This window comes from Manis pentadactyla, chromosome 7 (genome assembly GCF_030020395.1).
Source record: "Manis pentadactyla isolate mManPen7 chromosome 7, mManPen7.hap1, whole genome shotgun sequence".
In the NCBI taxonomy this organism is placed as follows: domain Eukaryota; kingdom Metazoa; phylum Chordata; class Mammalia; order Pholidota; family Manidae; genus Manis; species Manis pentadactyla.
In genome coordinates, this window is record NC_080025.1 from 18,834,381 (window position 1) to 18,854,419 (window position 20,039).

Consider the following 20,039-nt stretch of genomic DNA (forward strand, 5'->3'; position numbering starts at 1 on the left):
CTGCTTTTTTTTTTTACTTCCTTGAATTTGAGTGATTAAGAAAGTAAGAAATAGTGTAGTAAAAAGATCAAGAGTTTAAAAATCAGGCAAACAGGGTTTGAGTCTTTATTCTGCCCCTTACCAACTCTATGGAAAAGGATTGGTCACTTAGCCTTTCTGAGCCTTGGTTTATTTATCTGCAAAATGAAGATAATTACCAACTTCATAGCTAGATAATAAGTCTCTCACTGAAAGAATATGAAATTCTTTCTAAATTGTAAGTTATTCAAATGTTGTTCCTATAATTCATCTGTCACCAGCAGTGGCACAGCATGTCAGTCCTGACTGTGCCTCCTGCTCTGTAAGCAACCGAAACAGAGCTTATGCCCAAACGATACCATTCAGAAGGAGGAAAGGAGACAGACATCTGGAGGGCCCAGCTGGTGGAAATGGAAGTAAAGACCAAAACCAGGGTATGCGTCTGTTAGAATCAGGTTGACTTGTAGAGCTAGATAAACATGTCCCCACAGATCAGGTATGGATCACAAGTCAAGTGGGTGGCCCAGGTAGAATTAATATAATTGTTCCAGAGCCTTTTTAGCTTGTAACATCAGAGGGAATGAGAACTCTGGGTAGTTCCATGGTCACCCAGGGTTGGTCCTTTTTGAGAAAAGAATGACTAAGAGCATTGCTAGTATGAGCAGACTCTCTGTGTGACAAGCAGCCCCAGAGAGAAAAGCCTTAGAAAGATGGAAAGGAAAGGCATCATTTGCCTTGGAAATGCTTGCTGTATTATGGGTTTTTCTCTTTGATAAGGATTTGGCCAGGAAATACCGAAAAAAGATTAAACTGCTCTGTAAAACAGTGTAAGAATATTTGTAGGCACCATAAAGCCAAGCGTAGTGCTGGCTGATTTTTAAACACATGTACATTATCTAATCTTTGGATATAAATATTCATTAGAAAACTACAATTTTTCCAAAACACCTGCAGTATTTTAGAGCAAAATCAGAGTAAATATTAATGTTCTTTCTGTGTTTGTGCCATTAAAGCAACTTTGCAGCCCTCAAAATGTGAATTGCAGAGATTTGGAGGGCCGCCATTCTACGCCCTTGCACTTTGCAGCAGGCTATAACCGTGTGTCAGTCGTGGAGTACCTTCTGCATCATGGTGCTGATGTCCATGCCAAAGATAAAGGGTATGTGGTACAGTTCAGCTGTTTGGGATTTACTCTCTTGAGACTTAAAGAAATTTTTAAAAAATATTCTTAAAGTCCTATTTTCCCCTGTTAAAAAGGTATTGCATGTTTTTTAAAGTTTAAAGTGTCAAGTAAAGCACTGTAGAAATGTACAGTATGGAAAGTGAAAATTCCCTGACCCTACCTCCTAGAGATGACAGCATTAAAATTTTGTGTAATTTCACAGGAATCATGATGCAGTTCCTTACAGTCTACTTTCCCATTTGCTTTTTTTTCACCCAGTTGTACATCTTGAATGTATTTCCATATCAGGACTCATTAGTTAAACTCATCTGTTTAATGCCTGTATATAATACTTCATTGCATTGTATAAATGTGCTTGTATAGCTTGAATATATTATTCATCTCTTTTTTTGCCATTAAAAATATATGATCTCTTTCAAAAAGAAGAAACCTCTTGCAAAGTCAACAGTTGTAATAGAAATATTCTATTTTTACTAATTCAGATAATCTATATTTTTATTAGTTCACTAATTTTAATTTATCTAGACAAGAGTTAAAGCAACCATGCAAAATATTTAGAAATGTAAGAAGGAAGTTTTAACTGAAAGGAGTTTCCATATTTTGAGTTAATTTCTTACCATATCAGAATATAAATAAGCAAATGTCTGTTGAGTTAAACCATACAACTTAAACTTCGATTAGCCATTATGGATTTATTTATCTTTTAAAAGGTACACATCAGACATGAATATTCAATAGTGATATCACTAGCCCTTTAAAAAGCTTGCAGTGCATTGAGAGCTACCAACATTTGCCCATGTTAGTGCTTAGTATTTTTGAGCTCAGAACATTAAAAAAAAAGGACTGATCTCTCTGAATAAAAAGATACTTGATACCTTGTTTCTGCCATGCCTTAAGTGCAATTAAACTTACCCTTTTGATGCATCTTTTTTTTATGTGTTCATCTTTTTGTCCTTTGAGAATGCCGGCTACTTTCTAATAAGAACTTAGAGTTATCTCAGAACAGTTCGTACATAAGTTGAGGCAACTAGATTTTCTCATCTGATTTAGAACTTATAATTGACATTGCTGTTTTCCTCAGTATCACTTGGATTGTGAGTTTTCATTGCATGGCACCTGAATATTTGAACCTATGCTCAGAAACCACTACTGAATTATTAGGCGTTTCAAAGTAAAATCCAAAAGCCAAAGGTAGAACTTGCTTCAGTAAATTATTTTAATTGCATTGTATATTTTATATTTCTAAGTAAGTGTACAGTTTCCACTAGGAAAACCAAATGGAAGGAAACCTGAGAAATGATAAAAACAGATTATTTTGATTAGTTATTCTTGAAATCACTTTGTAGTCTTTCCCTTTACATTGCCAGAATGAAGTTTGAATTAAATGTTTTGGGATGAAACCTTTTTCTATGGGTATATCTATATGTATTTTAAGATTAAGGATTCTGTGGAATTTATATCCATCACCAAGAAACCAGGGGAAGTCAAATATCATTTTAATGCAAAGATCTGTTATATGTCTTTAAGATGATTTTCTTTCGTTTAGTGGCTTGGTGCCCCTTCATAACGCTTGTTCGTATGGACACTATGAGGTAGCCGAGCTTTTAGTAAGGCATGGGGCTTCTGTCAATGTGGCGGACTTATGGAAATTCACCCCTCTACATGAAGCAGCAGCTAAAGGAAAATATGAAATCTGCAAGCTCCTTTTAAAAGTATGTAATTTTAAAAATTATAAAATATAAAATAATTATATTTATTTTTTGTCGCTACATAAAATCACATCAAAGTAAATTATTCTGTTAACTGTGATAAGTGCTGTAGAGACTGCTTCCATTGTCTATTTTCGGGGGATGTTTAAGTGTGGCGTACTTACACAGCTTTGAGTAGTGTCTGAAGCGCCTTTCTGAATTGATTTGATTAAGCTCAGTTCATCACAGTTCATCAGGGTAGGTTTTGGTTTGGAAAAAGTTGAATTAATTTGCATTGCTTATCTAACTAACACAGTATTAACTTCAGACAACATTTGTACAAGGAAAAACAAGTTTTTCTGTCAAGTCTGATTTTTTCCTTGCTGTCTATTTTATTATTGTTAACAAACTCATTCCTCATTGTTAAACATTATTTAAACATATATATCTTTTAAGAACTTTATTTCAATATTAGATTTTTATTAAGCTATAAGGTAATCTCTAAAAAAGTTATTCATATAAATTTGGGGGGATATACAATACATAGTAGAAACTAGTAGTTATATGAAACTAACTTAATAATTTTGTGTTCTTTTTAAATTAAAGGGTGTGAAAAATGACTGGACATGTATTTATGTAGTTCCTTCCTTCTTCCATTCATTCAACCTGAAAATATAAATAAAATTATTCTCCTACCAGTTTTATGGTATTTACATCCTTATGAGTTTTGAGAATAACACTGTAGTTGATACTCGTCTTTATTATTACTGGTAGGTAAGAAATAACTTCCAGGTCACTGTGAATTCATTATCCAGCTTGGTTTATTCCAGATTTCTCCGGAGGGCCAATAGCAGTCTATATGAGGCCTTTGGTAAAGATTCTTGACTTTAATGTACTTTATTACATTAATTGTTAATACATTTCATCTAATTTCATGGTAGGTGTTAGGACTTAAAATGAAAATATTGATTAAATGACCAAATTTTTTCTTATTGATTGCTAGTAGAATTAAGAATTTTTCCACCTGTGTGTCTTCATCCTATCACTTGTTTTCTATGATATATACTGAATATCTTTATGTAATTGAAATCTGGTCAAAATGAACATCTGGGCCATTCTTAAAAGAAAAAAAAGGTTTCCAAAGACAGATTGGAGCCTGAGAAAATACACAATAGAAAAAGTAAAATGTACACTCAAAACCTTTCCCACTGAACCGTCACCATCTATCCTGATACTTGGGGGTTTGGTTGAGAGGTAGTTAGAAAGCTGATCCAAATTTTAAGTAGGATATTTGCAAAATAAAACAGGATATTGCCTCTGTTTTTCAAAATGCATATAAGAATAGATATCTTTCCTTGGATGAATGGAGGTGAAGTTAAACCAACCTTCGGAAAGGTATTACAGAAAATACAAACCCTCTTGGGGGTGTTTTTGTTTTTGTTTGTAGCATGGAGCAGATCCAACTAAAAAGAACAGAGATGGAAATACACCTTTAGATTTGGTAAAAGAAGGAGACACAGATATTCAGGACTTACTGAGAGGAGATGCTGCCCTGTTGGATGCTGCCAAGAAGGGCTGCCTGGCAAGAGTGCAGAAGCTCTGTACCCCAGAGAATATCAACTGCAGAGACACGCAGGGCAGAAACTCCACCCCTCTGCACCTGGCAGGTAAGTGTCACCAGCACTTCCAAGGCCCACGCTCCTTTCTTGGATACCAGATTACCAGAAAATGAAAGAAATGCTGAGCATGAAGAGTGCTTCTTACTTAGCAAAATGCTAAGTATACTGAGAAAATTTTATATAATTTCTTATTGTAAAGGCTCTTAATTATGTGATAATCGCATTAGCTTTTAAAGCAGAAAGTATTAAAACTAACATTTTCCAGTCATTATTATTTATACACACATTTTTTTTTCTTTAAAGCTGACGTGTTTGCCTTTTTTCACTCTAACAGCGGGCTACAATAACTTGGAAGTAGCTGAGTATCTTCTAGAACACGGAGCAGATGTTAATGCCCAAGACAAAGGTGGTTTAATTCCTCTCCATAATGCAGCATCCTATGGGGTGAGCATGCTAAAGTTTAAGTCTAGAAAACTTCACTGACATTTGCTACTTTACTAAACACATAGTGTGCATGAAGTAAGTAGATATCTAACCAATTGCACAATTTAGCACAGTTTTAATCTTACTGTTCAGAGTTTCTATTCTTCCCACTTCAGCTTAACTATCTTGGCCAAGATCCATGCTTTTTACAGCTTTTTGGTGTCTTCCCATTATGTAGCACAATAATACGTACGTAAGGGCTTCTCAGTTAATATTTATTGATATAGATAGTAAATCTTAACTCTATCTCAGGTAGATTTTAGAAACTATTGAAAAGCCAGGAAGCTCCGTAATAGGCACGGAAATCATGCGTGTTTATTTTTATCAAAATATCCAAGTAAGTGAGCTCTTAGTGTATATGATTTGGATAACTAGCTCAAACCCCACAGTGAAGGCCCAGAGTCCTTCTGTCAAGGCCCTCTAACTGTAACTATCCGCTGACACAGGAAGAGGAACAGGATGTATTGCAGAGCCTTGGTGACATTTGTTGGAACTGACTGCCTGGAAGTCACCAAGGCCCACTTCAGGCCTAATGAGTCTCACAGGAATAATGGGTGTGCTCATGTGCTTGTCTGTTCATCCACTTAATCCCTCTTGGACTGTAAAAATCCAAGATGCCAGACTGTACATGTCAGGGGTTTTCATAGTTGGAATCACTAGTGATGAGAACAGTTTCTGGGTTTGCAGAAGGCCTGGCAAGGTGTACGGAACAGCTAATCATGTGATTTCTCTCTTCTCTTACTCTCTTCTCCCTTGCCCTTCATAATGAGAATACCCTCCTCTTCTTTTGCCCCTCTGCAAAGACCATATTTCAGAGAAATGACAAATCTGAAGGAAATATTTGTAAGGAAAGTAAATAACCAAGTTTAAGTTAGACAAACAGAAAAGAAAATTAAACTTCCAAGTGTCACATAATGTAATTGAAAGTTAACAGGTTTAATAAATGTATGACTACTGAAATCCTCTTGAAACTCAGTATCTAAAGTTATCTTTCCAAAGATGATTTATCTTTTATTATAGGTGTTAGAATTTTCTTTTAACCTTTCTTCATAAAAGAGTCTCAGTTTCACTGAATGACATACATTTCTGCTGAAACTCCGGCCTACAAAATACTTACTGCTAACATACTGCATATATATTTACACATAATCCTTTTACCTTTGAGTTATAACTATAAATACATATAATTTAGAGATGAATGTTCACTTCTTAGCATGATCCTTCTCTCCATATTGCATTTCACCAAGCCCTTTGCTAAGCTGCCATTAAGAGTTTATAAAGCTGAAAGACTCGGTACAACTTCTGTCAGTCTTTTAACTTCTCTGTAAATCTAATAATGAGTAAGGTTAGGTGTGGGCAATAGAATTACAGTTCTTGACCTGATCTCATAAACTTATGCTAACAACTGTGTAGACTATATGGATATATGTATTTTTCAATATATCCCATACATTGTGGATGTGGAAAAGTTCTGTCCCATCTGGCTTTTCCTTTCACAGTCTTACTGGTTGTAATGGGTAAATGAAGTAAAGTTTAATTTATAAAGTAAGTATTTTACTATTCAGCCCATTCTCAGGGTAAATGAAGTAAAGTTTAATTTATAAAGTAAGTATTTTACTATTCAGCCCATTCTCCTGATGGGAGCAGTGTTGAGATGTTACTTACAATGCATGTATATCATTTAGCGACCAGTGCAAGAGAAATAAAATGTCTAGTGGTTCTCTTTTGTGGCTAAGTAGTAATGTGGTGTTCAGGTCGACCTTGTCTTATTTCATGTTCCCTTGAAGCTGTCTTTGCCGTGAGCTGACGGGAGGCGTAATACAGTCAGTCTCCTGACCAGGGGCCCACTGCTCCATTTCATAGGCCTGTCGCACCATTCTGCACAACCCCTGCTCTCCTCTCCTAGCTCCAAGTGAGAAAATCATGAACGTTTTCTGTTTCCTTCTCTCTTTTTATGTTACCTTATTTGTTATCACATCCTTACTGCTAAGCTCTTTGTGAATGAAGATAACTAACTGAGGTGAAAGTAGACAGAAAATTCTCCAGGCTGTGTAGAGGGCATTTATCAGAGGTTTGCTCAAACTGGTTCATCCCATCCTTCTGAGGAAGTGATAATGAGCTGGATAATGTGTCTGTAGTAGGTGTTTCTACCTTATTGTGCAGGTAGATTTTTTTGGTCACTAAAATCCTTATATGCCGTATAATCTATTATCAGCAACTGTATCAGGTAACTATTTATCTCAGTCTCAGTCAGGACCAGTATTAAAATAAGGGCCAATGTTAACCACAATAAAAAAACTTGTAAAAGCTACTTTGTCTTCCTTTAACTAAAAGGCAGATATAATTGTATTTTTATTACCTTTTAGATAAATGAATCTCTGTATAATTTGAAAGTACCCTTTTATTCACATTACACATAAGCCTTGGGTGGATAGTTTAATGAAATCTTAGGGCTCTGGTCCACATTTCTCCTCTAGGCGGCATGACACTGGTTATATTGGTTTCATCCCTGTGCTGCTTGAACTGACCGGACTGCATGGATATATGATGCACTGCTCTCAAGTAGTGGTTTTGTGGAAGAGATTTTTGCAGCACTTACTGTGGAGTTGAGGTTTCTATATTAAAAATGAAGCTCTTTGTAGAGTAGGCTACAGTATAGTGTTACCCAATTATCTCTACCTAAAGGGATTCTCTCTTTAAATACCATACTGCGCCATTTTCAACCTGTCAGGAAACAACTCTTGTGTTTCAGTCTAGCCAAGACCCTGCAGGCAGCTGTGGTGTAATGGAAAGAGTTGACTTTGGGATCTCAACATCGGTCATCTAGTCTTTGGTCTTCCCCGTAGCACCCAGTAGTCTTCGGCAAGTGCCTTACTCCTTCTCATCTTCAATCCTCTCGTTAATGAGACTTGGATGCTCAGACCTTCTTTACAGGGTTATGTGGTAATTAGAGGAGACCATGCATGTGGAAGTGCATTCTCTGTCCTAAGGCATTGTAAAAATCCAAGGTAATACTGTGATTATAAGACCACTCGCTCCCTTCGGCCCTCACTCTGAGCCACTAGAATAAGGGCTATGTGTCCTCTTGCCTCTCACAGCCACGGGGATAATCTGGGCAATTGATTAGCTCAACATCAGTATGAAATAGACACAGATTGACTCCAGTAGTAGGTTTGCTCAAACTGGTTCATCCCATCCTTATGAGCCTGGGGATAAAATATCCCATTTTATCCCATCCAGCCTGGGGATAAAATAATCATGTGGGATACCTATGAAATTGCCCAAAGTCCCCTACGTTCTTACTTAATTAGTGGTTGTTCTTTGGTGCATGCTTACCTCTTTTCCTCTGGAGAGCTCAGTCTGTTTGTTCTCTGTGGGTCTTTGGGCCTTGTTATACAGAAAGAACTTGCCCCTGTTTTTCCAAATGGAGAAACAAACTCATAGTTCTAGAAGCTTAAATAAAAGATTTTATGGGATTTTTTGTTAATGGTCATGTGTGTTATCCCATCTGTTGTTTTTGTATTGTAATGCCTTATAATATTTTTTTAATATACATTTGCACAAGACAGTTAATTTTCCTGTTACTGAGTAAATATAAGCATTGATACATATTTACCACAAAGCATGTAATTTTCTGTTATCTCATAAGAGTAAATCAATTTGCTGAGTTTCCTCTCAGCTTTTTCAGTTTACATGCTTTCTCTAAACTATATTCACTGGGGGAATTTCATGACATTGTTGTACAATTAAATGCCTCTAACTGGAGCCCAAGCACATTTCTCTCCTCCCTACTCCCCAGCTTTCTAAAATGAAATTAAGGCCCTTGTGGCCTTTTTTATGTTGTATATGTCACAAAGCATTTTGTGTTGCAACTGAATTCTGAAACCATGTTAAACAGACTCTTTCTTCTGGAAACATTCCAGCAGCATTCAGTTCCTTTCCTAGACCCTCCGGTTAATACCTTGCCCTTGTGTATTGTATAGAGCTGAGCTGCAGTTTACTCAGTGCATTTGTCAGCCTGAAATTTCACTTACTGTTTTTTGCCCCAGTGGTACAGCTATTTTAAAAAGACTTAAGGATTGTTTTTTATTCTCTTTGGTAGTAATATATTCCTTCCTGTTTATTGCTCTTTCACATGCTTGTCAGCAAATTTAACGCACATTTTTGGTTTCACAGAATATAAACTATAAATTCAGTAATGAAAATTTAATAGTACATATCATATGTGCAATTCATTTTACATACACACACACACAGTTTTCCTTGGACTATGTATTTTTGAAAGCCTGTGCAAATAAGACTACCAAATTATATTATTCTGCCAATACATATAGGAAGAGAATAAAATTAATCATCAGAAACATAGTTAAAACACCCTATAATCTCACAGGGGAGACAAAACAGCCATCCTTTTCAGCATATATCCTTTGAATTAGGTAGATACATTACTGGGTCTTGTTTTGTTTTGTTTTAAGCGATTTTGACAGTACCACAGATGGTAACTATTTGTATCTTTTGTGTTAGAATAAATTCTATAATGCTGATACATCATTCATAATCCAAAAAGATCAGAAAACACAGCCTATTCTCAGGAGCCCTGGTTGGGTTACATTCCTTTTTTATATTTTTGTCTTTATAGTTATAGTCAGAGCAAATCTGAAGCTTCCTTACAAGTTGTCTGATTTGTATTTCCCTCATTAATTTTCTTCTCTTTGTTTTCTGAAATTCTAAAATCAACAAATATTTGTATTACATTTTAAAAACTTTAATACTACCTCAGAAAAAGTGCCTGTTCGTTTTGAAGTAAATGTCTTCAAGGCAGCAAAGGCCATCTTAAGGAAAATATGAAGAAACATGCCCTAAATCCCATCTTGGGGTACTTTGTCTTTCCTTCCCCATCTTCCCATTCTCACAAAAGTCAGCTTCAAATAACTCAGTATATTGCAGTTGGGCAACAGCTTGAGTTAGAAATCTGTTCTCAACAGATAATGTGCTTCTGAGTTAATTCTCAAAATGATCAAGTTATTCCAAGGAAATATATCCATAAAGAACACAAATGTACCAATTGCACAAAATTATAAAATACTGGAGTCAAAATGGATTTCAGAAATACTTTAGTGGTAACCAAACTAGTGTCCTGAAGTGTGTTTATAAGATGAAAATTATTTTTGTTATTCCTAAAAATCTAGTCATTGAGTCCTTATTACCTGTGCATAATTGATGGTCCTAAACTTACTTTTATAAGGACTTTGGGGATGAAGCTGAAACCTTTTGCTATATAAAGCCATTAACCTTTTGCTATATAAACCTTTTGCTGTATAAAGACCCTGCTCTCTTTGAAGTCCCCTACCTTGTCTTTCACAGTCAAAGCCCTGCTGCCTCCCATTGCTCCTACAGTTCTTCGTGCTCCTTTGTCTCTTCCGAGGGCCCTTCTCTGCTCTCCTTCCTCAAGTATGGTCGTTCTCAAGGCTTTATGCCCCTTGTGATTATCTCTCTGTGTTCCTTTCTTAGTGAGCTCATTTGTCAAGTAGCTACAGCTCGCAGCTCAGTATTCTACTTTGTAATCCCCCTAGAGCTCCTTCCGCAGTGGCAGGCACTTAGGTAGGTGTCCAGCAAAGGTGTGCTTGGTGGGGAGTGGGTAAGAGAAAGTGAGTGAGTTTACGTAAACAATGTCCTCTTATCCGTGCTCCACCCTTGTGAGTCAGACCATTTCTAGAGCATCATTACTTTGATATTTTGCCTAAAAACTACATACCCAGTGAACCATCTTACAGTTTCATTCCTACTTAAACTTCGCCACTCAGCTTCTGTTAATGCTCCCACCTATGTTTTCTAATCTTCTAGACCAAATTAAAAAGAATAAAAGATAGTCTCTTTGACTTTTCTCTCTTCCTCTATGGCTAATTTACTTTTCTAAAATTCAGTCTTTTTTCCTTCAAAATCTCTCAGATTCCGCTCTTCTTTTTCATTCTTCTCTGACCACAGTTGAGGATCTCATCACTTTATGCCTGGTTATTAGCGAATGTGTGTGCTGCTGACTTTTCCTCTACATGGCAGACTGAGTTTTGTAAAATGTTGTTTTGTTATGTTATGTTACTTTCCACGGGCTGAAGAAAGAAAACTGAGAATCTTTGAGATGGGTGTTTCAATAAGTGGATCGGATAAGAGAAGCGGTGGGTGTAGAATGCTTGTTTGAAAAGTTTGACAGATTAGACCATTAATAGGAGACTTGGAGTCAGCTAACAGTTTGATTTTATGTGTTCATGTGTAAGATAGTCTTGAATATGTTAGAAGGCTGAATAAAAGAAATTTTAAGTGCCCTTGAAGGGTTAAAGAATAATTGTGGAATTGAGATTTTGGAGGAAGCAAGAAAAGATGGTAGAGGGGTAGGATAAATATTCTTTTTTTATGGAAGACATTTCTATTAAGGATGAGAATAGAGGTACAGAGAGAATGAAATGTTAAATGAAAACAAGTGTTCTTGATGAGCTTTACCAGGCAATCTCATTCTTCACTCTTTGCATCCTTTTGTTTTTCTTTAGCATGTGGACATAGCAGCATTATTGATAAAATATAACACATGTGTAAATGCAACAGATAAGTGGGCATTTACTCCTCTTCATGAAGCAGCCCAAAAAGGAAGGACACAGTTATGTGCTCTACTCCTGGCACATGGTGCAGACCCAACCATGAAGAACCAAGAGGGTCAGACACCTTTAGATCTGGCAACAGTAAGTCAGCCTTTCAAAATATTTTTTACTGCTTTTAAACGTCAAGATGATGGGAAATTCCAGGGCTCAGCAGGGTGCCTTTAGTGGTGTGTATTGCACTTAGACTAAGAACATATCTTTCTGAACTTGTTTTTTTAAGTTTGCATATTTTATGTAATTTAAAACCTGTTAGGGCAAACTAAGCAGAAAGTTAACCAGTTCTTTTTGCCATACTTAACTTGGAGGGAAAACATAAATCGGGAAAACACATTTAGAGTTTATCCTCAGAGAATTACGTTTGGTAAAATATCTTACACCTACATTTGGCATATTCTAGAGCAACAGATGTTCATAATAATTTACTTGAGGCTGCAAGATAATCAGAAGAAAATTAACTTGTAGGTAGTACATTATTCTTCTGAAAATAGAATAGTAAATTGATATACTACAGAAGTATTTTCAAAACCCAGAATTAAACTTCTGTGGCTAAATATTCAATTGCAAAATTAAACAGTATCATCTTCCCTGAACTTTCTAGAAATTAGAGAGTTATATGGTCACAACAATTTACAATTTTTTAATCAGAAATATTTTTTCAAGCCACAGTCCCTTTCATATGTTTAGTCTAAGTCACAATTTCAAAACACTTAGTAGCTTAACCAAAACCAAGTGAGTGGCTTTAATATAATACAATGATTAATTATTTCCCACAGTTCTGTGGGCTGACTGGTTTTGGCAGGACACTGCTGCTGTTTGTGTGGCAACCTCTGCTGGGAGCTCAGCAAAGGCGGCAACGTCCAGGATGGCTGTTCAGCCTGCAGGGCCTCTCCGTGAAGTGTCATCACTCAGGCGTCTAGCCCACACTTCTTTATTTCTTTATTCTAAAAAAGAAGTAGAAGCCGCCAGCCCTTTAACAGCCTGGCTTAAAAGCCTCGGAACATCACTTCCTAATTGTCACATTCTATGGTCACAGCGACTCAGAGGGCAACCCAGATTCAAGGGAAGGGAAACAGATGCCACCTCTTTACTGGGAGGAGCAGCATGCGTGTACAAGAGGAAGGAATCAATGGCTGGCTGTTCTTTGGAGGTGATCTCTCCATGCTCCCGCAGCCGTTAGGCTTCATGAGCTGTACACTTCATGAATAAGCTAGCCAGGTTAAAGTGCTATCCCTTCAAAATTTCACCAGATTTTAACTATATGTTAAATTGTTGAGTGCACACTAAATAACTGAACAACAATTACTGTAACTGTTTAAGCAGAAACAAAACTTGGTAAATATGGAAATTCCTTGGAAGGAAGTGATTGACAACCAGCACTCTGACATGTGCTCTTTCTTTAAATGAAAGATGAATATTTTTTAAAACCCTATTCAGGTCTTTATTAACTTACATATCTTTTAAATACATGTGTCATTAGTATGAACAATTGTGTACATCGTACACAATTGTTCATGCTAATTAATTCAGTGTAAACATAGTCCACATTCTTAGACTGTTGGGGTTTTTTTTTCATGGTAAACTTTTCTGTGTGTGTAAGTGTATGTGTGGCGAGAACACTTAAGATCAACTGTCAGCAAATTTTAAGCATATAATAGAGTATTATTAACTAGAGTTGCCAAGCTGTACATTAGGTCTTCAAAAGAGGAAATGTTTTTTAAAAAATTACATAGTTTCTCCAATTCTCCCTTCTGAAACTACTGGGACTTTGATAGCTACGGATTAGAGAGGGAGGGAAGGAGGGATGAATAATGATCAACCCAATGGAGAATTATGGAGCATCCGTTACAGAACATCTTCACGAAGTACTTGGTCCTCAGTGAAAAGCTTAACTATCTTAAAACATAATATTCTTGTTGTGTTTTTGTGTTACTATTTTCAGGCTGATGATATCAGAGCTTTGCTGATAGATGCCATGCCTCCAGAGGCCTTACCTACCTGTTTTAAGCCTCAGGCCACTGTAGTGAGTGCCTCTCTGATCTCACCAGCATCCACCCCATCCTGCCTGTCGGCCGCGAGCAGCATAGATAACCTCACGGGCCCGTTAGCAGATTTGGCGGTAGGAGGAGCGTCCAACACGGGGGATGGCGCAGCGGGTGCAGAAAGGAAGGAAGGAGAAGGTGAGTATACTTGTGAATGTTTTTGGCTTTTGAATGAACAGATTCACTTTATTCTATTGGTGATTATTAGACACCTCACTTAAAGACATCCTGTCTGTAGGTTTTCATATTCACAATAGTTTATAAGAAATATGTCTTCATAGAATAAATTCTTTGGCATCTGTGTTCTTCTTACACATATTCCAGTGTGTCAGCTTCCAACTATAGTATCTTAGTGAACTACTGAGTGAGTCTTATTACTGAAATTATATTTTTTTAAAAACTTATTTAAGGAATGAAAACTGAAAGAATAACTGGAAGTTTGGATTTTTAAATCCAACTTAAATATTTCATTAAAGGCATTAGATTATGCCTTATCATGTTAAAATTATATACATAAATACTCCTGATGAAAAAAAGATAAACTCTGCCTTCACTTCTCCACCAAATCCAGAGATAACTTGAAAAGTCTGTAAAATCATCTGTACAGCCAAAGGTATCAGAGAACCATAGCTTTAAATAAATACTGTTATTTCCTTTAGATAGGTCAACTTCTCTCTGAGAACTTTAAAATATGTCTGTTTTAGTTGCGGGTCTTGACATGAATATCAGCCAGTTCCTAAAAAGCCTTGGTCTTGAACACCTTCGGGACATCTTTGAAACAGAACAGGTAAGCTCTCGTATATAGTTGACTTTTTATTAAATATTAAGAATTATTAATTGCCACTCATTTCTTTTTTGCTTAATGATCATTTTAAAACTCACAACAAATTTCTAAAGAAGACAAGGAAATCTAGTATTTTGTATTTCTCCCCAAATTGTCTAACAGATGATGGGAATCTTTGTTATATTGTTAGATCTTTCTAAGCAATCTTGCTTTCTATGTTTTATTACATGTCAAAATTCAGGCCACAAAACCACCTCAAAAAAATGTTTCCAAAATCCTCCTTCATTGTTTCCAAAAAGTGTTGGCAACTTATCTCATTTAATAACTGATGTAACTAGTCTCCACTTAAAACCAATGAGAAATTTGTATAGTAACTTAGCAAAATCTTCACAAAACATTTGTCCATTAAATTGGAAAGCAAAGTAATTCTTGGACAAGTGTACCTTTTTTAAATTGCCGCTTTGTCAAGCTTCCGTTGTCAAGTTGGAGTCTAAAATAATGTTGAACCAAAACTTGGTGAGACGCTTATAGACCCATCCTATTTTTAGATATATCATAAATGTCTGTAAAGATGTATTAGGGTATTTATGAATTAAGATCCTTGCGATTTTCATTATATGAAATATATGAGTTCTTATATGGAATAATGAGTTTTGAATTTATTAGTGTATGATTTTATTACTATGGTCTGTGTTAAATACTGAATAACTCCCTGAGTGTGTATTGACTGTTATTGCTATACATATACTCTTAGAATGGGAAGATCTTTAGAGATTATTGAGTCACTCTCCCAAATGTAGGAATTATCCTTTTAACATGCATGTGGGAAGATAACTTGTTTCAGTTTGGGCAAATAAATTAAAATGCTTGTACTTTGAAGCATGCCCAAATATGTTCTCATGTATATTTCACAAATCTTATGTTTACATTTACCCTGTTTTGCACAGAAATATCTCTAGTTTACATATGTATTTATTTCATAGGGCTTCCACAACAAGTTAACACAAACTTGGTGGCTTAATAAACAACAGGAATTTATTCCCTGACAGTTCTGGAGGCCTAAACAGAGGCTCTAGGGGAGAATCTGTTCCGTGCCCTTGCTGGCTTCTAGGCCCTTTTGTCTTGTGGCCACATCCCTCGAGTCTCTGCTTCCATCTTGACCTTCTCTGGATATCCTCTCTTCTGTTGTGCCTTTTATAGACACTTGGCATTGAATTTAAGGCTTACCCTTATAATCCCAGGTGATCTCCTCATCTCAGATCCTTCACATAATTACATATGCAAAGATAATTTTTTAAAAAGGTTTTCAAATAAGGTGCTTCACAAGTTTTGGGGATTAGAACATGGACATATGTTTTTGAGGGCCACCATTCAACTCACTATAACATAATACAGCCCTTCATACATTTCTAAAACCTGGTCAGTTTAGCGTAGACTTACCCTTCCAACCACCCACCCCTACAAAGTTTCTCCTATTTTGTAGGAGAAAGGATAAAGATACCTTTTTTCAATTATTCTTTACATGGACATAGTTTCCAAATTCTTCACTGGCCTCTTTGCCCCATTCTGGTTTCTTCATAGACTTATTAGTCAATGAGGAGTGAATTAAAAACACTTGGTCTTTTTCATATCAATTATAACTGTTAAGATTTTCATATGTCTTTCTTGTTTTTTTAATGTATTATTTATTGTAGTTTAATGCTCTTAATGACCAAGCAATTGAGTAGAAATAGCACTGAACTAAAAAAAGACCTTGATTCTGATTACTTTTTCCCTCTTACTAGCTGTTTAGTATTGGGTAAGGCATTTAACCTGTCACTTCCCTTACCTGAAAATACAGTAATACCTTCAAATGTCCGGATAGTTGTAATTCCCAGTCACACTGTGCTTCTGTGCCAGTTTTTAAAATACACTTCAATGAAGCATCAGATGTGTCTTCTGCCTGCTGGTAACGACTTGATAGACTACTATGATGTCCTTTTCCTTTAAGCTTCACCTACCATAGATTCATCCTCCAGTTTGGACCTTTCTTACAAGAATATCCTAAACAGTTATATCTTTTCCCCATAGTGCCTCCCTGAAGGTGTTAAAGGTTTTAAAAGCATTACCCTCTGCTAAAGCCATATTCCTTTCTTCCCAAATCATATCCACAATAACTGAAATTTCACACATTTTGCTTAATAAACCAAAGACCCTAATTCAAAGAAAAAACTCCAACTAATGAAAGTTTCTTAAAGGACTTCAGTTTCTATTCTTTAAGTCACTTTGCCTCATAAATTTATGTTTTATTTTTTTCTCTTTCTATGTTCTCTTTTTCAGTGACTGATTCGCTGTGGCATGGTTTTCTCATTTTACTGATTTTAGTAGTTTAATAGTTCAGTCTCACAGTCAGTCCTTTTGACAGCTTATTCTGCTTCCATCAGGTTCACTGTTATTTTTTTCACTGCAGTCCTGTTCTAATTAAATGGTTCCATTAATTTTCTTTTTGCCAGAATAATTTCTATATCCTTTTCTTTGATCAGTATGGTAATGATTCCATTTAATGTATATTTCCTAGCACAGTTTCTTTTCTCCAGACAAATCATATTACCTTTCTTAGTATTGAATTGTGTTTGACTGTCCTAGCCCATTTGTCAAACGATAAATTAGTCTTTTTTTTTTAACTCTAAGTGTTACTTGACTAGCCTGTAGTTATGTAGAGTAATAAATTCTGTAACCCTTTTCATAAGTTACCCGTGGAATTTTCTCCCATTACTGTTCTGTACCGGGCTAGTAATATGTGATGATGGTCAAGATATTTGTAGTGAGGGAGGGGGTGAGGCCGTCTACTGCATTCCCATTTAATTCATGTCTATTCAGCTTATGCCAGAGTCATTGCTCTCTTAGATGCTTTGACATGTAATATCTTACTGCTTCTGGCCCTCCTCATGGATGCTTCTCTCCCAGTGGAGTGGAGAGTATACAGCTAACTTTGAACAACATGGATTTAAACTGTTCAGGTCCACTTATACATTGATTTTTTTCAAAAAATATATTGGAAAAATTTTTGGAGATTTGTGAGAATTTGAAAAAATTTTATTTTCTCTGGCTTTATTGTATAAATACAGTTATAATACAGATAACATACAAAATATGTGTTACTTTGCTAGTTATGGTCTTAGTAAGGCTTCCAGTCAACAGTAGGCTATTAGTAAAAAGTTATACCCAGCTTTGCAACTGTGCAGAGGGTCAGCACCCCAACCCCTGTGTTGTTCAAGGGTCAACTGTATTTTTTTTCTGGTCTTAGGAGAACTTCTTTTAGAGCATCAAAACCTCATCTCCTGTCTTCACAGTTATTCTCTGAGAAGTTTCTTAACTAACTTGACTTGTTTGACATATGTACTCTGCCAAGTTCTGTGTTAGGTAACATGTACCTCCATCCCTTACAGTGAATTAAGTACTTTAGAACAGCCTCCTGACTAGGACACCTCTTCTATGGGAAAGACTGATTTGACTTACATTGCAATTCCTGGAACATAAGTGCTAGGACTTGGGAGATTTCCTGTGGACATATTTATAGTCAGCCTATGTGTATTTAATGAAAAATGACCATCTAAATTTTTATTTCAAAATCTAAAGACAAAGGCACGGACTCAAATAAATTCATTGTGAGCATGATTGTAAAGTTAATTCTAGTATCTGTTGCTCCAGCCTGCAACCTTTTAGGCCCCAGGAAAAAAAAAGACTTTTTTCATCAAAACTCTAATTTTTCTCTCTCCACCCCAAGTAAAATGAACAAATCTTAGAAACAAGAGGCAGTGTAACATTTGCAGTATGTGCAAGATGTTAGCTGATACATGGGTAATCTTTATTTTAAGGAATGCAATATGATTTTAATCTGTCTAGGTATAAATAGTAGCCCAATAAACTTGTCATTTTCTGGATACAAATATTTCTAGCAGTATAAAAGCCCTGAATCTTGAAGCAACATATCTAAAATCCAACTAACCTGCTTTATTGCAGGTGTTTCCATTTCTTTTATTGATATGATAATCTCATATTCACCCAACTTCAGAATTTTGGAGTAATATTTATTCCCATTCTTTTTTTTGCCCCTTAACCATTTCTGTTTTAGCAGGCCCTGTCATCTCTCCCTTTGAAATTGTTCTGTGATTCATTCCTTCCATGCCACTCCTTCATCCTCTTGTTCACAGAAGCTTTCCCTTCCGGATCTGCCCCTCATAATGCTGTTGTTCTCCTAAAGTACACCTTTATTATTATTATGCTGAAAAGGCATCCTAGGACCTTTGGATATTCTCTAACTTGATAGGTAAAGTCCATTAAGATAGGTAAAGCCCTGTTTCGAGCCCACTGCTCTGTCTATCCCTTCTTATATTCTAATACATACATTACACTTTAACCATTTTGAACTTTTGTACTTAGAGTCTCAGATACCTCTGTATTTGTGTTCACATTGGTCATTGTGAGGATTAAATGAAGTATTCTGTATTCTCTTACTTGATTTTGCTTTTACACATGCTGTTCCCTTTGTTGTAAACACCCTTCCATCCTTCCTCTGCCAGATTAACTCCTGCTCCTTAGCTGAATTATTACCTTCTTCTAAGAACTTTTCCTGACCCTTTCCTCTTTATTCCTTCCTTCCCAGCCCTACTTACAGCCTTGACCAAGTAGGTAACCTTTCTAAGAGTTCCATGAGACTCCTCCAAACACTTACCAACCTTTAGCATATTTTGTGTTTACTTTTTATCTCTTTGGTAAAGGAAATAAGCATGAGTTTTGGTGAAAGGACTCCATTTGTTTCCTGGCCCTACTGGTACCAATTTGGACCAATTTATTTACCATACTAAGCTGCAGTGGGTTGTTTCAAAGTAAAATGAAATGTTTAATTAGTTACTATTTTTAGAAATATCTAGCATATAAAATGTACTCATTAAATATATTATGTATGAATGAATGAACAAGTGAACATAAATCTAAATTCCTTAGCTTGTCATTTAAGATTTTCTAGTGGCCACTATTTGCTTAACAAATGGGGACAAATTGGGTACCATTTTGGTATCAAAGCAACTAAATTTAATGTGTAGTTATTTTAGCTTTCTAGTCATCCATTTTAAGAAATATAAGCAAGGGAAAGACAGATACAGCATTACATCTCAGCTTTTCTGTATACTATTTTTATGACTTCTGTAAGCCTCAATTTCCTCGTAAGGATATTAATAGTACTTCTTAGGCCGTGGTAAGGATTAAATGAAGTATTCATTTTATGACTGGAGCTGTATAAGGAGCAAATATATCAGACACTTTCCATTTCTTCTCTAGAATCTTGTAGAGAATATTTTGTTCTGCTGGCCTGATTTCTGCTGCTTCTAAATATATGCTGTGTGTATCAATTCAGAAAACCTTAAGGATTCTCGGGATTGAAGCTACTACAGAGATACGAGACCCTGTTTTCATTGGCAACCTTATTTGAACTAAAATTTAAGAAGAAAAAAATGGGTTATCAATAATGTGTAAACTCTTCATGGTTTCCAATTACATTAAAAACACATCTAGCTAAAAGCATATGCCTCTATTA

At 35.9% G+C, this 20,039-nt stretch overlaps 1 protein-coding gene across 1 annotated transcript in view; it reads left to right on the forward strand.

Moving 5' to 3' along the window:
* TNKS (tankyrase) overlaps positions 1 to 20,039 on the forward strand; it is a 178,696-nt gene that overhangs the window by 141,940 nt on the left and 16,717 nt on the right. Inside the window, exons 14-20 of the mRNA XM_036894099.2 lie at positions 1,032 to 1,177; positions 2,748 to 2,913; positions 4,337 to 4,556; positions 4,843 to 4,952; positions 11,534 to 11,722; positions 13,581 to 13,818; positions 14,385 to 14,467. Coding sequence (XP_036749994.2) covers positions 1,032 to 1,177; positions 2,748 to 2,913; positions 4,337 to 4,556; positions 4,843 to 4,952; positions 11,534 to 11,722; positions 13,581 to 13,818; positions 14,385 to 14,467 — 1,152 coding nt within the window. The remainder of the gene's footprint in view (positions 1 to 1,031; positions 1,178 to 2,747; positions 2,914 to 4,336; positions 4,557 to 4,842; positions 4,953 to 11,533; positions 11,723 to 13,580; positions 13,819 to 14,384; positions 14,468 to 20,039) is intronic.